The following is a 17,082-nucleotide window of genomic DNA, read 5'->3' on the forward strand; positions in this document are numbered from 1 at the left end:
ACCCACAAAACCTCCTTTACCCCCTCTCTCCAACCCTTTCGAGGACGACCCCTACCCCGCCTTCCTTCCCCTATAGATTTATATGCTTTCCATGTCATTCTACTTTGATCCATTCTCTCTAAATGACCAAACCACCTCAACAACCCCTCTTCTGCCCTCTGACTAATACTTTTATTAACTCCACACCTTCTCCTAATTTCCACACTCCGAATTTTCTGCATAATATTTACACCACACATTGCCCTTAAACAGGACATCTCCACTGCCTCCAACCGTCTCCTCGCTGCTGCATTTACCACCCAAGCTTCACACCCATATAAGAGTGTTGGTACTACTATACTTTCATACATTCCCTTCTTTGCCTCCATAGATAACGCTTTTTGACTCCACATATACCTCAACGCACCACTCACCTTTTTTCCCTCATCAATTCTATGATTAACCTCATCCTTCATAAATCCATCCGCCGACACGTCAACTCCCAAGTATCTGAAAACATTCACTTCTTCCATACTCCTCCTCCCCAATTTGATATCCAATTTTTCTTTATCTAAATCATTTGACACCCTCATCACCTTACTCTTTTCTATGTTCACTTTCAACTTTCTACCTTTACACACATTCTAAAACTCATCCACTAATCTTTGCAATTTTTCTTTAGAATCTCCCATAAGCACAGTATCATCAGCAAAAAGTAACTGTGTCAATTCCCATTTTGAATTTGATTCCCCATAATTTAATCCCACCCCTCTCCCAAACACCCTAGCATTTACTTCCTTTACAACCCCATCTATAAATATATTAAACAACCATGGTGACATTACACATCCCTGTCTAAGACCTACTTTTACTGGGAAGTAGTCTCCCTCTCTTCTACACACCCTAACCTGAGCCTCACTATCCTCATAAAAACTCTTTACAGCATTTAATAACTTACCACCTATTCCATATACTTGCAACATCTGCCACATTGCTCCTCTATCCACTCTATCATATGCCTTTTCTAAATCCATAAATGCAATAAAAACTTCCCTATCTTTATCTAAATACTGTTCACATATATGCTTCAATGTAAACACCTGATCTACACATCCCCTACCCACTCTAAAACCTCCTTGCTCATCCGCAATCCTACATTCTGTCTTACCTCTAATTCTTTCAATTATAACCCTACCGTACACTTTTCCTGGTATACTCAGTAAGCTTATTCCTCTATAATTTTTACAGTCTCTTTTGTCCCCTTTCCCTTTATATAAAGGGACTATACATGCTCTCTGCCAATCCCTAGGTACCTTCCCCTCTTTCATACATTTATTAAACAAAAGTACCAACCACTCCAACACTATATCCCCCCCTGCATTTAACATTTCTGTCATGATCCCATCAGTTCCAGCTGCTTTACCCCCTTTCATTTTACGTAATGCCTCACGTACCTCCCCCACACTTACATTCTGCTCTTCTTCACTCCTAAAAGATGGTATGTATGTATGTATGTATGTATGTATGTATGTGTGTGTATATATATATATATATATATATATATATATATATATATATATATATATAAAGAGAAGAAGAAAAACTTTATAAAACTGGGTTGCTTAAATGTGCGTGGATGTAGTGCGGATGACAAGAAACAGATGATTGCTGATGTTATGAATGAAAAGAAGTTGGATGTCCTGGCCCTAAGCGAAACAAAGCTGAAGGGGGTAGGAGAGTTTCAGTGGGGGGAAATAAATGGGATTAAATCTGGAGTATCTGAGAGAGTTAGAGCAAAGGAAGGGGTAGCAGTAATGTTAAATGATCAGTTATGGAAGGAGAAAAGAGAATATGAATGTGTAAATTCAAGAATTATGTGGATTAAAGTAAAGGTTGGATGCGAGAAGTGGGTCATAATAAGCGTGTATGCACCTGGAGAAGAGAGGAATGCAGAGGAGAGAGAGAGATTTTGGGAGATGTTAAGTGAATGTATAGGAGCCTTTGAACCAAGTGAGAGAGTAATTGTGGTAGGGGACTTGAATGCTAAAGTAGGAGAAACTTTTAGAGAGGGTGTGGTAGGTAAGTTTGGGGTGCCAGGTGTAAATGATAATGGGAGCCCTTTGATTGAACTTTGTATAGAAAGGGGTTTAGTTATAGGTAATACATATTTTAAGAAAAAGAGGATAAATAAGTATACACGATATGATGTAGGGCGAAATGACAGTAGTTTGTTGGATTATGTATTGGTAGATAAAAGACTGTTGAGTAGACTTCAGGATGTACATGTTTATAGAGGGGCCACAGATATATCAGATCACTTTCTAGTTGTAGCTACACTGAGAGTAAAAGGTAGATGGGATACAAGGAGAATAGAAGCATCAGGGAAGAGAGAGGTGAAGGTTTATAAACTAAAAGAGGAGGCAGTTAGGGTAAGATATAAACAGCTTTTGGAGGATAGATGGGCTAATGAGAGCATAGGCAATGGGGTCGAAGAGGTATGGGGTAGGTTTAAAAATGTAGTGTTAGAGTGTTCAGCAGAAGTTTGTGGTTACAGGAAAGTGGGTGCAGGAGGGAAGAGGAGCGATTGGTGGAATGATGATGTAAAAAGAGTAGTAAGGGAGAAAAAGTTAGCATATGAGAAGTTTTTACAAAGTAGAAGTGATGCAAGGAGGGAAGAGTATATGGAGAAAAAGAGAGAAGTTAAGAGAGTGGTGAAGCAATGTAAAAAGAGAGCAAATGAGAGAGTGGGTGAGATGTTATCAACAAATTTTGTTGAAAATAAGAAAAAGTTTTGGAGTGAGATTAACAAGTTAAGAAAGACTAGAGAACAAATGGATTTGTCAGTTAAAAATAGGAGAGGAGAGTTATTAAATGGAGAGTTAGACGTATTGGGAAGATGGAGGGAATATTTTGAGGAATTGTTAAATGTTGATGAAGATAGGGAAGCTGTGATTTCGTGTATAGGGCAAGGAGGAATAACATCTTGTAGGAGTGAGGAAGAGCCAGTTGTGAGTGTGGGGGAAGTTCGTGAGGCAGTAGGTAAAATGAAAGGGGGTAAGGCAGCCGGGATTGATGGGATAAAGATAGAAATGTTAAAAGCAGGTGGGGATATAGTTTTGGAGTGGTTGGTGCAATTATTTAATAAATGTATGGAAGAGGGTAAGGTACCTAGGGATTGGCAGAGAGCATGCATAGTTCCTTTGTATAAAGGCAAAGGGGATAAAAGAGAGTGCAAAAATTATAGGGGGATAAGTCTGTTGAGTGTACCTGGTAAAGTGTATGGTAGAGTTATAATTGAAAGAATTAAGAGTAAGACGGAGAATAGGATAGCAGATGAACAAGGAGGCTTTAGGAAAGGTAGGGGGTGTGTGGACCAGGTGTTTACAGTGAAACATATAAGTGAACAGTATTTAGATAAGGCTAAAGAGGTCTTTGTGGCATTTATGGATTTGGAAAAGGCGTATGACAGGGTGGATAGGGGGGCAATGTGGCAGATGTTGCAAGTGTATGGTGTAGGAGGTAGGTTACTGAAAGCAGTGAAGAGTTTTTACGAGGATAGTGAGGCTCAAGTTAGAGTATGTAGGAAAGAGGGAAATTTTTTCCCAGTAAAAGTAGGCCTTAGACAAGGATGTGTGATGTCACCGTGGTTGTTTAATATATTTATAGATGGGGTTGTAAGAGAAGTAAATGCGAGGGTCTTGGCAAGAGGCGTGGAGTTAAAAGATAAAGAATCACACACAAAGTGGGAGTTGTCACAGCTGCTCTTTGCTGATGACACTGTGCTCTTGGGAGATTCTGAAGAGAAGTTGCAGAGATTGGTGGATGAATTTGGTAGGGTGTGCAAAAGAAGAAAATTAAAGGTGAATACAGGAAAGAGTAAGGTTATGAGGATAACAAAAAGATTAGGTGATGAAAGATTGAATATCAGATTGGAGGGAGAGAGTATGGAGGAGGTGAACGTATTCAGATATTTGGGAGTGGACGTGTCAGCGGATGGGTCTATGAAAGATGAGGTGAATCATAGAATTGATGAGGGAAAAAGAGTGAGTGGTGCACTTAGGAGTCTGTGGAGACAAAGAACTTTGTCCTTGGAGGCAAAGAGGGGAATGTATGAGAGTATAGTTTTACCAACGCTCTTATATGGGTGTGAAGCGTGGGTGATGAATGTTGCAGCGAGGAGAAGGCTGGAGGCAGTGGAGATGTCATGTCTGAGGGCAATGTGTGGTGTGAATATAATGCAGAGAATTCGTAGTTTGGAAGTTAGGAGGAGGTGCGGGATTACCAAAACTGTTGTCCAGAGGGCTGAGGAAGGGTTGTTGAGGTGGTTCGGACATGTAGAGAGAATGGAGCGAAACAGAATGACTTCAAGAGTGTATCAGTCTGTAGTGGAAGGAAGGCGGGGTAGGGGTCGGCCTAGGAAGGGTTGGAGGGAGGGGGTAAAGGAGGTTTTGTGTGCGAGGGGCTTGGACTTCCAGCAGGCATGCGTGAGCGTGTTTGATAGGAGTGAATGGAGACAAATGGTTTTTAATACTTGACGTGCTGTTGGAGTGTGAGCAAAGTAACATTTATGAAGGGATTCAGGGAAACCGGCAGGCCGGACTTGAGTCCTGGAGATGGGAAGTACAGTGCCTGCACTCTGAAGGAGGGGTGTTAATGTTGCAGTTTAAAAACTGTAGTGTAAAGCACCCTTCTGGCAAGACAGTGATGGAGTGAATGATGGTGAAAGTTTTTCTTTTTCGGGCCACCCTGCCTTGGTGGGAATCGGCCAGTGTGATAATAAATAAAAAAAATATATATATATATATATATATATATATATATATATGTATATATATATATATATATATATGTCGTGCCGAATATGTAAAACTTTTCAATTAGCAAGAACTCATTTAAAATTAAGTCCTTTCTAAAATTTTCTCTTATACGTTTTAAGATATATTTTTTTCATTAATGGTAATGTAAAAAAATTTAATTTTGCACCAAAAGAATCTTAGAAAACTTACCTAACCTTATTATAACAAGAGCAATTTATTTTAGCCTAACCCAACTATACATATTTTAGATTTGTTTACAATAATTTAATACTAAACAAACACAACGAAATATATTTTTTTCGTTAGGTTCAGAATGATTTTGGAGAAATTATTGCATACACAAATTTTCGTTTGTCTTATATGGCAAGATGAGCGTTGCTTTTTAAGCCAAGATCGCAAGTTCTGCCTATTCGGCACGACATATATATATATATATATATATATATATATATATAAATATATATATATATATATATATATATATATATATATATATATATATATATATATATATATATATATATATATATATATATAAATATATATATATATATATACAGGAAGGCCCCGCTTTACGGCGTTTCACTTTACGGCGTTCCGCTAATACGGACATTTCAAATTATGACCAAAACTCACTATACGGCTCCCCCCACCTGACTTTCTAATACGGTCACCGTGCCCCACCCTGTTTGTTTACATTCTCCATGAGCTCAGTAAGCACTAAGTCTCTCCATTTTGTCTGGAAACTCCAAAATTTCAAATGTTTTTAAAAGTTATTTCATATTTTATATATACTCTGATAATTACTTACTTACTCCTGACCCTACATTAAGACTACAAATATTTTAAGGTAAGTAATGAGTGAACTGTATATACATTTTATCGCTCTGGGATGCTTAAATATTATAGAATAGTATGTGTGGGTGGGGTGGCCTGGTAAGGTAGCCTGGCTTATTACAATACATACCACACTTGATTTCTTACAATAAATACTACTTGTCTCACCCTAGATTAAGACTATAAATATTTTAAGGTAAGTAATGAGTGCACTATGTGTGTATTGTACTTTTTTATTGTTTTTTGATGCCTGGTTCTATTGCTAACTTAATATATGTTAGTGTAAACTTGTTATCTAGTGTTTGTATGCATTTGTAAGTGGAAAAAAAGGGTGTTCCACTTTACGGCGGTTTCCGCTTTACGGCGGTAGCCTGGAACCTAACCCGCCGTATAAGTGGGGCCTTCCTGTATAGGTAGTAGGTTGGTAGACAGCAACCGCCCAGGGAGGTACTACCGTCCTGCCAAGTGAGTGTAAAACGAAGCCTGTGATTGTTTTACATGATGGTAGGATTGCTGATGTCTTTTGTCTGTCTCATAAATATGCAAGATTACAGGTACGTCTTGCTATTTCTACTTACACTTAGGTCACACTACACATACATGTACACATTTATTTATACACACTCATCTGAGTTTTCTTTGATTTTATCTTAATAGTTCTTGGTCTTATTAATTTTCCTTTTATATCCATGGGGAAGTGGAATAAGAATTTTTCCTCCGTAAGCCATGCGTGTTGTAAAAGTCAACTAAAATGCCGGGAACAATGGGCTAGTAACCCCTTTTCCTGTAAAGATTACTAAAAAGAATAAGAAGAAGAAAATTGTCCAAGTGGGAAGTCTGAATGTGCGTGGATGTTGTGCAGATGATAAGAAAGAGATGATTGTGGATGTTATGAATGAGAAGAAGCTGGATGTCCTGGCTTTAAGTGAAACAAAGCTGAAGGGGGTGGGAGAGTTTCAGTGGAGAGGAATAAATGGGATTAGGTCAGGGGTTTCAAATAGAGTTAGAGCTAAAGAAGGAGTAGCAATAATGTTGAAGGATAAGCTATGGCAGGAAAAGAGGGACTATAAATGTATTAATTCAAGGATTATGTGGAGTAAAATAAAGATTGGATGTGAAAAGTGGGTTATAATAAGCGTGTATGCACCTGGAGAAGAGAGAAGTGTAGAGGAGAGAGAGAGATTTTGGGAAATGTTGAGTGAATGCGTGGGGAGTTTTGAATCAAGTGTGAGAGTAATGGTGGTTGGGGATTTCAATGCTAAAGTGGGTAAAAATGTTATGGAAGGAGTAGTAGGTAAATTTGGGGTGCCAGGGGTAAATGTAAATGGGGAGCCTTTAATTGAGCTATGTGTAGAAAGAAATTTGGTAATAAGTAATACATATTTTATGAAAAAGAGTATAAATAAATATACAAGGTATGATGTAGCACGTAATGAAAGTAGTTTATTAGATTATGTATTGGTGGATAAAAGGTTGATGGGTAGGCTCCAGGATGTACATGTTTATAGAGGGGCAACTGATATATCGGATCATTATTTAGTTGTAGCTACAGTTAGAGTAAGAGGTAGATGGGAAAAGAGGAAGGTGGCAACAAGTAAGAGGGAGGTGAAAGTGTATAAACTAAGGGAGGAGGAAGTTCGGGTGAGATATAAGCGACTATTGGCAGAAAGGTGGGCTAGTGCAAAGATGAGTAGTGGGGGGGTTGAAGAGGGTTGGAATAGTTTTAAAAATGCAGTATTTAGAATGTGGGGCAGAAGTTTGTGGTTATAGGAGGGTGGGGGCAGGAGGAAAGAGGAGTGATTGGTGGAATGATGAAGTAAAGGGTGTGATAAAAGAGAAAAAGGTAGCTTATGAGAGGTTTTTACAAAGCAGAAGTGTTATAAGAAGAGCAGAGTATATGGAGAGTAAAAGAAAGGTAAAGAGAGTGGTGAGAGAGTGCAAAAGGAGAGCAGATGATAGAGTGGGAGAGGCACTGTCAAGAAATTTTAATGAAAATAAGAAAAAATTTTGGAGTGAGTTAAACAAGTTAAGAAAGCCTAGGGAAAATATGGATTTGTCAGTTAAAAACAGAGTAGGGGAGTTAGTAGATGGGGAGATGGAGGTATTGGGAAGATGGCGAGAATATTTTGAGGAACTTTTAAATGTTAAGGAAGAAACAGAGGCAGTAATTTCATGCACTGGTCAGGGAGGTATACCATCTTTTAGGAGTGAAGAAGAGCAGAATGTAAGTGTGGGGGAGGTACGTGAGGCATTATGTAAAATGAAAGGGGGTAAAGCAGCTGGAACTGATGGGATTATGACAGAAATGTTAAAAGCAGGGGGGGATATAGTGTTGGAGTGGTTGGTACTTTTGTTTAATAAATGTATGAAAGAGGGGAAGGTACCTAGGGATTGGGAGAGAGCATGTATAGTCCCTTTATATAAAGGGAAAGGGGACAAAAGAGACTGTAAAAATTATAGAGGAATAAGCTTACTGAGTATACCAGGAAAAGTGTACGGTAGGGTTATAATTGAAAGAATTAGAGGTAAGACAGAATGTAGGATTGCGGATGAGCAAGGAGGTTTTAGAGTGGGTAGGGGATGTGTAGATCAGGTGTTTACATTGAAGCATATATGTGAACAGTATTTAGATAAAGATAGGGAAGTTTTTATTGCATTTATGGATTTAGAAAAGGCATATGATAGAGTGGATAGAGGAGCAATGTGGCAGATGTTGCAAGTATATGGAATAGGTGGTAAGTTATTAAATGCTGTAAAGAGTTTTTATGAGGATAGTGAGGCTCAGGTTAGGGTGTGTAGAAGAGAGGGAGAATACTTCCCGGTAAAAGTAGGTCTTAGACAGGGATGTGTAATGTCACCATGGTTGTTTAATATATTTATAGATGGGGTTGTTAAGGAAGTAAATGCTAGGGTGTTTGGGAGAGGGGTGGGATTAAATTATGGGGAATCAAATTCAAAATGGGAATTGACACAGTTACTTTTTGCTGATGATACTGTGCTTATGGGAGATTCTAAAGAAAAATTGCTAAGGTTAGTGGATGAGTTTGGGAATGTGTGTAAAGGTAGAAAGTTGAAAGTGAACATAGAAAAGAGTAAGGTGATGAGGGTGTCAAATGATTTAGATAAAGAAAAATTGGATATCAAATTGGGGAGGAGGAGTATGGAAGAAGTGAATGTTTTTAGATACTTGGGAGTTGACGTGTCGGCGGATGGATTTATGAAGGATGAGGTTAATCATAGAATTGATGAGGGAAAAAAGGTGAGTGGTGCGTTGAGGTATATGTGGAGTCAAAAAACGTTATCTATGGAGGCAAAGAAGGGAATGTATGAAAGTATAGTAGTACCAACACTCTTATATGGGTGTGAAGCTTGGGTGGTAAATGCAGCAGCGAGGAGACGGTTAGAGGCAGTGGAGATGTCCTGTTTAAGGGCAATGTGTGGTGTAAATATTATGCAGAAAATTCGGAGTGTGGAAATTAGGAGAAGGTGTGGAGTTAATAAAAGTATTAGTCAGAGGGCAGAAGAGGGGTTGTTGAGGTGGTTTGGTCATTTAGAGAGAATGGATCAAAGTAGAATGACATGGAAAGCATATAAATCTATAGGGGAAGGAAGGCGGGGTAGGGGTCGTCCTCGAAAGGGTTGGAGAGAGGGGGTAAAGGAGGTTTTGTGGGTAAGGGGCTTGGACTTCCAGCAAGCGTGCGTGAGCGTGTTAGATAGGAGTGAATGGAGACGAATGGTACTTGGGACCTGACGATCTGTTGGAGTGTGAGCAGGGTAATATTTAGTGAAGGGATTCAGGGAAACCGGTTATTTTCATATAGTCGGACTTGAGTCCTGGAAATGGGAAGTACAATGCCTGCACTTTAAAGGAGGGGTTTGGGATATTGGCAGTTTGGAGGGATATGTTGTGTATCTTTATATGTGTATGCTTCTAGACTGTTGTATTCTGAGCACCTCTGTAAAAACAGTGATAATGTGCGAGTGTGGTGAAAGTGTTGAATGATGATGAAAGTATTTTCTTTTTGGGGATTTTCTTTCTTTTTTGGGTCACCCTGCCTCGGTGGGAGACGGCCGACTTGTTGAAAAAAAAAGTCATTATTATAACAATAATAATAATACAATATAATAGTAATAGTTATAGGTAGTAGGTTGGTAGACAGCAACCGCCCAGGGAGGTACTACCGTCCTGCCAAGTGAGTGTAAAACGAAAGCCTGTAATTGTTTTACATGATGGTAGGATTGCTGGTGTCCTTTTTTCTGTCTCATGAACATGCAAGATTTCAGGTACGTCTTGCTACTTCTACTTACACTTAGGTCACACTACACATACATGTACAAGCACATATATACACACCCCTCTGGGTTTTCTTCTATTTTCTTTCTAGTTCTTATTCTTGTTTATTTCCTCTTATCTCCATGGGGAAGTGGAACAGAATTCTTCCTCCGTAAGCCATGCGTGTTGTAAGAGGCAACTAAAATGCCGGGAGCAAGGGGCTAGTAACCTCTTCTCCTGTATATATTACTAAATGTAAAAGGAGAAACTTTCGTTTTTCCTTTTGGGCCACCCCGCCTCGGTGGGATACGGCCGGTGTGTTGAAAGAAAGATATATATATATATATATATATATATATATATGCATGCTTGTACATGTATGTGTAGTGTGACCTAAGAGTAAGTAGAAGTAGCAAGATGTACCTGAAATCTTGCATGTTTATGAGACAGAAAAAGAGACACCAGCAATCCTACCATCATGTAAAACAATTACAGGTTTCTGTTTTACACTCACTTGGCAGGACGGTAGTACCTCCCTGGGCGGTTGCTGTCTACCAACCTACTACCTAGGAAGAGTATTTGTAGTGTGGAAATTAGGTGTGGAGTTACTAAACTATTAGTCACAGGGCTGAAGAGGGGTTGTTGAGGTGGTTTGGTCATTTAGAGAATGAAACAAAGTAGAATGACTTGGAGAGCGTATAAATATGTAGGGAAAGGAAGGCGGAGTAGGGGTTGTTCTCCAAAAGGTTGGAAGCGTGCATGAGCGTGTTTGGACTGAATGGAGATGAATGGTTTCTGGGACCTGACAAGCAGTTGGAGTGTGAGCAGGGTAATACTTTGTGAAGGGATTCAGGGAAACTGGTTAGCTGGACTTGAGTCCCGGAAATGGGAAGTACAATGCCTACACTTTAGAGGAGGGGTTTGGGATATTGGTATTTTGGAGGGACATCTAAACTGTCGTGTCTTTGCACCTCTGCAAAGACAGTGATTATGTATGAGTGATGGTGAAAGTGCTGAATGATGATGAAAGTTTTTCTTTCTTTTTGGGTCACCCTGCCTCAGTGGGAAATGCCATACATTTAAAAAAAAAATTATTATTATAATCAAGTGCTAAACCTGTAAGGGTCATACAGCAGTGAAAACCAGAAAAAGTCAGATAGATCAAGGTATACAATATATGAGAAGAGCTAAAACACCAAAAGAAAGGCCAGGCCAAACAAGTGTTCTCAAAATGGATGCATTTGACAAAGCACCAGGAGAGGGAAGCATCTCTCTATCCCAACACAATTGCAAATGCTCTAACTTGGAGAATACATAGTCCTCCTTACTCACAACGTAATAATGGTCCTGAATGGATTAAGACATCATTTTGTTCTATATATTTTAAATTGTGGGCCTGCAATATTTCACAATAATGCAAATTTTACTTCTTTTCTTAAAGAGGTAAGTCACAAAGCATGCTGGAAGTGAATCAGTTTGCAAGGTATAACCCCTTGAATTATGGTTGAGAAGTGTCCACAGGGATGAAAGGACAAAGACACAGACAACCTGAAGATTGAGTAAATACAAATGGAAAAAAAATGCTCTCCATCCAATCCTGTTAAAATTATAACTATTTAATACTAACTCTTCACTATGATACTGTCTCCTGTCATAAGGAACATTCAATACAAAAGTATCAATTTTATAAAATTCAAGTGCAAGGCATTTCATTTTTAAAAATCTGATATACACATACTGTATTAATTGGTAAGCTAGAACAAATGTTAACTAGAATAACAAAAATAAGGAATATCTAGAAAAACACAAACACAATGCAATAACTACTGGATAAACACTATATGAAAAAATTAACAAGAGCTTTTTCATAAGCTTTAAGCAATAGTAAAAAATTAAAGTTGAAATGGTTCATCATGAAAAGCAATTAACAACTTTGTAATATCAAGCATATAAAGGAAAAAGGGTTCAGCAGTTTGGGGACTATATTACCAGGTCAAAGAATACACACAGCTGTACCCAATCTTAAATATTTAACCCTCTCACTGTCAATCACACAGAACTATTATTCACACTTGGGTCCTTCACGTAGTTCTACATCATAAGCTTAGCTCACTTGGTTATGATACGACCAGTAAATTTTGCCCTAGATATGAAAGAATGCGTCTGTGCAGTGAGTGTATACAGTATAAAAAAAATCCTGCCCTACATGATGCATGATAGGAAAAAGCAAAACTCTGACAGTAAGTATGATTTAAAATAGTGATTTTGAGGTGCTTTCTCGGATGATTTTCATGGTTTTACTGGCCGTTTTTTGGTATCAACTGGCAGAATGGAAGACATACTACTAAAATAGAAATGATTTTGGTTGCTTTCAGGGAGTAGCTTGAAAATTGGGCTCAAGTAGTAAAAATATTTGATTTTTGCTAATTTTCTTGAGGACAGGTAAGGTTCCCTTTTTGCACTCCTCTCCCCCAGTTGCTTAATGGGTTTCTACTAAGTCTGATTCAATTATTGTGACACCATAAATCATAACCGATCATTCCTGGTTATAATTTATTATCTGAGAAATAATGAAAATTCTTTTATGAGATAAATTCAAAATGTAAGCCAAGTGTAGTATAGAAGAGGCCTGGGAATATTATTAATGAAGAAAAGGAATGTTTTAGTGCCTGGAATGTCTACAGTGTTTATTTTGGGTTTTGTTTTTAAAAAGGAATTTTTTAAATTTTGTATGAAATTGGCCAAATTACCAATTTCTGTGCTTAATCAGTAGAATGGAAGGCATACTAGTGAAATAGCTAAAAATTTTGCCAAATTGGCTTAAAATAGGACCCAAAGTCGGCAAAAATCACCAATGCGTAAATTGTGCCTCAGAGCACTAATTTTGCGCCCGTTTAATTATATAAGTTTTAACCCTTAAACAGTCCATACGTATATATACGTTCTCTTGCGCAGTGCCGTGAATATTTTGAAAAATAAAAACATTTTTTTTTCCACTGAAATACAGAGAAAAATTTCTAAGTGTAATAGGATTAAAATAAAAAAAATTAGGGTCAGTACTTACTGAGATATGAGACTGCAAAGCTGGCACTTAATGCTCACCTGACGGCAGCATCGAGTCCTGTCGCTTGAGGAAGTGTTGCCGATATACCATTTTTTCTCATTTTTATATTTATTTTTTTTATTATCACACTGGCTGATTCCCACCAAGGCAGGGTGGCCCGAAAAAGAAAAACTTTCACCATCATTCACTCCATCACTGTCTTGCCAGAAGGGTGCTTTACACTACAGTTTTTAAACTGCAACATTAACACCCCTCCTTCAGAGTGTAGGCACTGTACTTCCCATCTTCAGGACTCAAGTCCGGCCTGCCGGTTTCCCTGAACCCCTTCATAAATGTTACTTTGCTCACACTCCAACAGCACGTCAAGTATTAAAAACCATTTGTCTCCATTCACTCCTATCAAACACGCTCACACATGCCTGCTGGAAGTCCAAGCCCCTCGCACACAAAACCTCCTTTACCCCCTCCCTCCAACCTTTCCAAGGCCGACCCCTACCCCGCCTTCCTTCCACTACAGACTGATACACTCTTGAAGTCACTCTGTTTCGCTCCATTCTCTCTACATGTCCGAACCACCTCAACAACCCTTCCTCAGCCCTCTGGACAACAGTTTTGGTAATCCCACACCTCCTCCTAACTTCCAAACTACGAATTCTCTGCATTATATTCACACCACACATTGCCCTCAGACATGACATCTCCACTGCCTCCAGCCTTCTCCTCGCTGCAACATTCATCACCCATGCTTCACACCCATATAAGAGCGTTGGTAAAACTATACTCTCATACATTCCCCTCTTTGCCTCCAAGGACAAAGTTCTTTCTCTCCACAGACTCCTAAGTGCACCACTGACCCTTTTCCCCTCATCAATTCTATGATTCACCTCATCTTTCATAGACCCATCCGCTGACACGTCCACTCCCAAATATCTGAATACATTCACCTCCTCCATACTCTCTCCCTCCAATCTGATATCCAATCTTTCATCACCTAATCTTTTTGTTATCCTCATAACCTTACTCTTTCCTGTATTCACTTTTAATTTTCTTCTTTTGCACACCCTACCAAATTCATTCACCAATCTCTGCAACTTCTCTTCAGAATCTCCCAAGAGATATTTACAATTTATTGTATTTCTTGGCATTTCATAACCAATCTTTGTTCTGGCACTAATATTAGGTACCGAAATTGTACTCAAATTGTCACAAACACATTGATAGGTGGACATTTACACCTGCCTTGGTCATTTACTATTGTCTAGGAATATATACAAAGTATTTATAGGTCCCAGCAATGTTTTGGATACATGGGAGTATAGAAGAAGAAGAAGGAAGAGGGAAGAAGGAAGAAGGAGCAAGAGGAAGAAGGAAGAAGCTCCCTTGAAGCAATGTGACAAGCATCCGGGAGGGCAGTGATGAGATATAGGATGATACATGATGGGTGGGTGCCACCAAGGGTGCAGAGATAAGATGAGATAGTACAGAGATAAGAGGAGATAAGCTATGACATTTGATGGGTGCCAGCTAGGGTGCAGAGATAAGGGATGACATTTGATGAGCTGGTATCTCTGTCTTTGATTATCTGTCTCTCTGTCTGCTTGTCTCTTTATATCTAAAAGCACAGTAGAGCACTTCAGATTTTTTAAGTTATCCTAGGTAATTTACACTATGTATAATTGTATTTGAGTGTACCTGTGAGACAGATAACAAGAGATAGAGAGACATATAGACACAGATATAGATAGAGACAGACAGACAGGGATAAATAGACAGACAGATAGGGATAAATAGACAGAGACAGAGATAGACAGACCCTAAACTTGGGGTTAACATCACTTTCCTCATAAAAGGGGAGTGTTAATGTGATATTACATCAGTGAATCCTTGGTGTTTGCCGCACTGCTTGCTCTAGCTGGTGCTCAATTTAACTGGCACTCCCACAAGGTACTAAGTGGTCCGAGATTATTTTAATATGGTGCACACTGAGTGTTAAGACCCATTCTATGCTGACCAGGCATCTCAGGCCAATCGTGCCAAATTTGGAGGCAGGAAAATTAAAACATATATATATATATACGTTTGGGGCGCTACGCGTAAGAATGTATATACAAGTTTGGACCGTTTAGGGGTTAAATCAGATTTCATATTTTTTGGAGATGCTGCCTTTAGACAAAAGATTCTCTACCATTTCAGATTTGTCTTTTTTGAAATATGGGCAATAAGAACTTTTAATTTCAGGGGTCTAGACAGTAAAAGGGTTAATTAACCAACCCTGCTGTAATTTTTTCAAGCCCAGTCTTAACAACTGTAATGTATTAGCCTTAAACCTATTATTACTATAAATATTAGGAAGGTAATCAGGTTTGATAAAAGGAGAGAGAAGCTCCAATTCCTTGGATTCACAGCCCTTCACCAGCATCAAGGAGTCCCCTTAAAGGAAATATATTGCCTTTGAGGCCTAGTATAACTTTTACTTGTTACAGTTGGAGTATCCAAAAAAATATCTACATTGAATACAAGCTAAAATATATATAGTTTTTTAATGAAAATACATTAAGGAATAAAGTTTTAGTTTATTCAGCAAGAAAATCACAAATCTGTCAAGAAACTGAGTTACTGAGAAAGAGTTTAGATCCAGAGAAATCAACCTTTACTTTTCATTGCAACATTTACTAATTGTAAGTGTCATTAATGTTGGGTTCATTCATTCTGAGAATAATTATAGTATATAAAGACTCCATTTAGCAGTTTAGCATTAATATTCTAAAATTATCAGCTTTCATATTATTTGCACAAGTTGCCAAGCCTTAACCCAAGTGATTCACAGATTATAAAAAATTTTTTGCTTATTTCACCATTTACTTTTTTTTTTGGGGGGGGGGAGGGAGGGAGGGGGAACCTTGCATAATAATACAGTGTACCGAATATCCAATAAAGCCTCCATCTACTGCCAGAAATGCTTTTGCATCCATTACACAAATAAACCTTTAGTTCATACTGCCAGAAGAACTATGACTAAATAAATAACAAGACATTCCATTATATACCTAATTTAATTACAAGTTTTCAACTAAATTAAAACTGATAAAAAGAATCTATCACCTAATTTCCTAAACCTTTCCCAAACCTGGTATACATTAATAATTCAGCTGTCAAAACAATCATGCGGGAATAAAAGCATCGATGGTGTACTTGCCTCTTGACCCACCTTGATGAGGTTTCTGCTTTTCTTCTTGATGGTGGGTTTACGCTTGATACGCACTAGAGTTGTTGGTGGTAGGGCTGGTAGTTTGCGCAGTTCTTCCAGCATTAATTCTGCTGCTCGTTTTTTACTAACCTATTTGTAAAGCCAGGTTATTTTAATAAACATTACAATATATCTATAAATATGATAAATTATAATCACAGTACGTATCTTTAACCCGTAAACGGCCCAAGCAGATCTACGTTCATATGCGTAGTGCTCCAAAAATAGATCTACATTTTTTTACATATTTTCAAATATAACAAAAAAATAAAGTAGATCAACGTTTTTTTTACACATTTTCAAATGTAAAAAAACAAAAAGATCTACTTTTTTTACATACTTTCAAATGTTGAAAAAACGTATATATACGTTTGGACCGTTTACAGGTTAATATGCAACATACATATTGTGCAAATTTTTGTACTGGCTTAAAAATTCATAATCTTTCATATTAGCAAACTGTCTCAATTACTATAATTAATCTGAAAATCTAATCCTGAACAGTGATTCAGCTACCAGAGGGAGGGAGGGAGAGTTAAAGAAGATAAATGCATGCATAAAGAAAACTAGTCTAGTCCCTATGATAGGGTCAGGAGCTTACCAAAGTTATGATATTTTTGACACTCTTGAAAATCAAAGTACATAGGTTTTTTTTTTTTTCAACAAGTTGGCTGTCTCCCACAGAGGCAGGGTGACCCAAAAATAAAGAAAATCTCCAAAAAGAAAATAAATTCATCATCATTCAACACTTTCACTTCACTCACACATAATCACTGTCTTTGCAGAGGTGCTCAGATATGGCAGTTTAGATTCACCTCACACACAATCACTGTCTTTGCAGAGGCACTCAGATACAACAGTTTAG

The 17,082-nt window shown here is 38.2% G+C and overlaps 1 protein-coding gene across 3 annotated transcripts in view; it reads right to left on the reverse strand.

The window, feature by feature from the left end:
• The window catches only part of stau (double-stranded RNA-binding protein Staufen), a 326,000-nt gene that overhangs the window by 114,255 nt on the left and 194,663 nt on the right, over window positions 1-17,082 (reverse strand). For 2 of the 3 annotated variants that reach the window (XM_070095188.1, XM_070095173.1), the window contains one exon: window positions 16,167-16,307. In XM_070095188.1, the coding sequence (XP_069951289.1) occupies window positions 16,167-16,307 (141 nt within the window). The remainder of the gene's footprint in view (window positions 1-16,166; window positions 16,308-17,082) is intronic. The other variant, XM_070095180.1, reaches the window with a different exon arrangement.

Source organism: Cherax quadricarinatus, chromosome 4 (genome assembly GCF_038502225.1).
Source record: "Cherax quadricarinatus isolate ZL_2023a chromosome 4, ASM3850222v1, whole genome shotgun sequence".
Taxonomy (NCBI): domain Eukaryota; kingdom Metazoa; phylum Arthropoda; class Malacostraca; order Decapoda; family Parastacidae; genus Cherax; species Cherax quadricarinatus.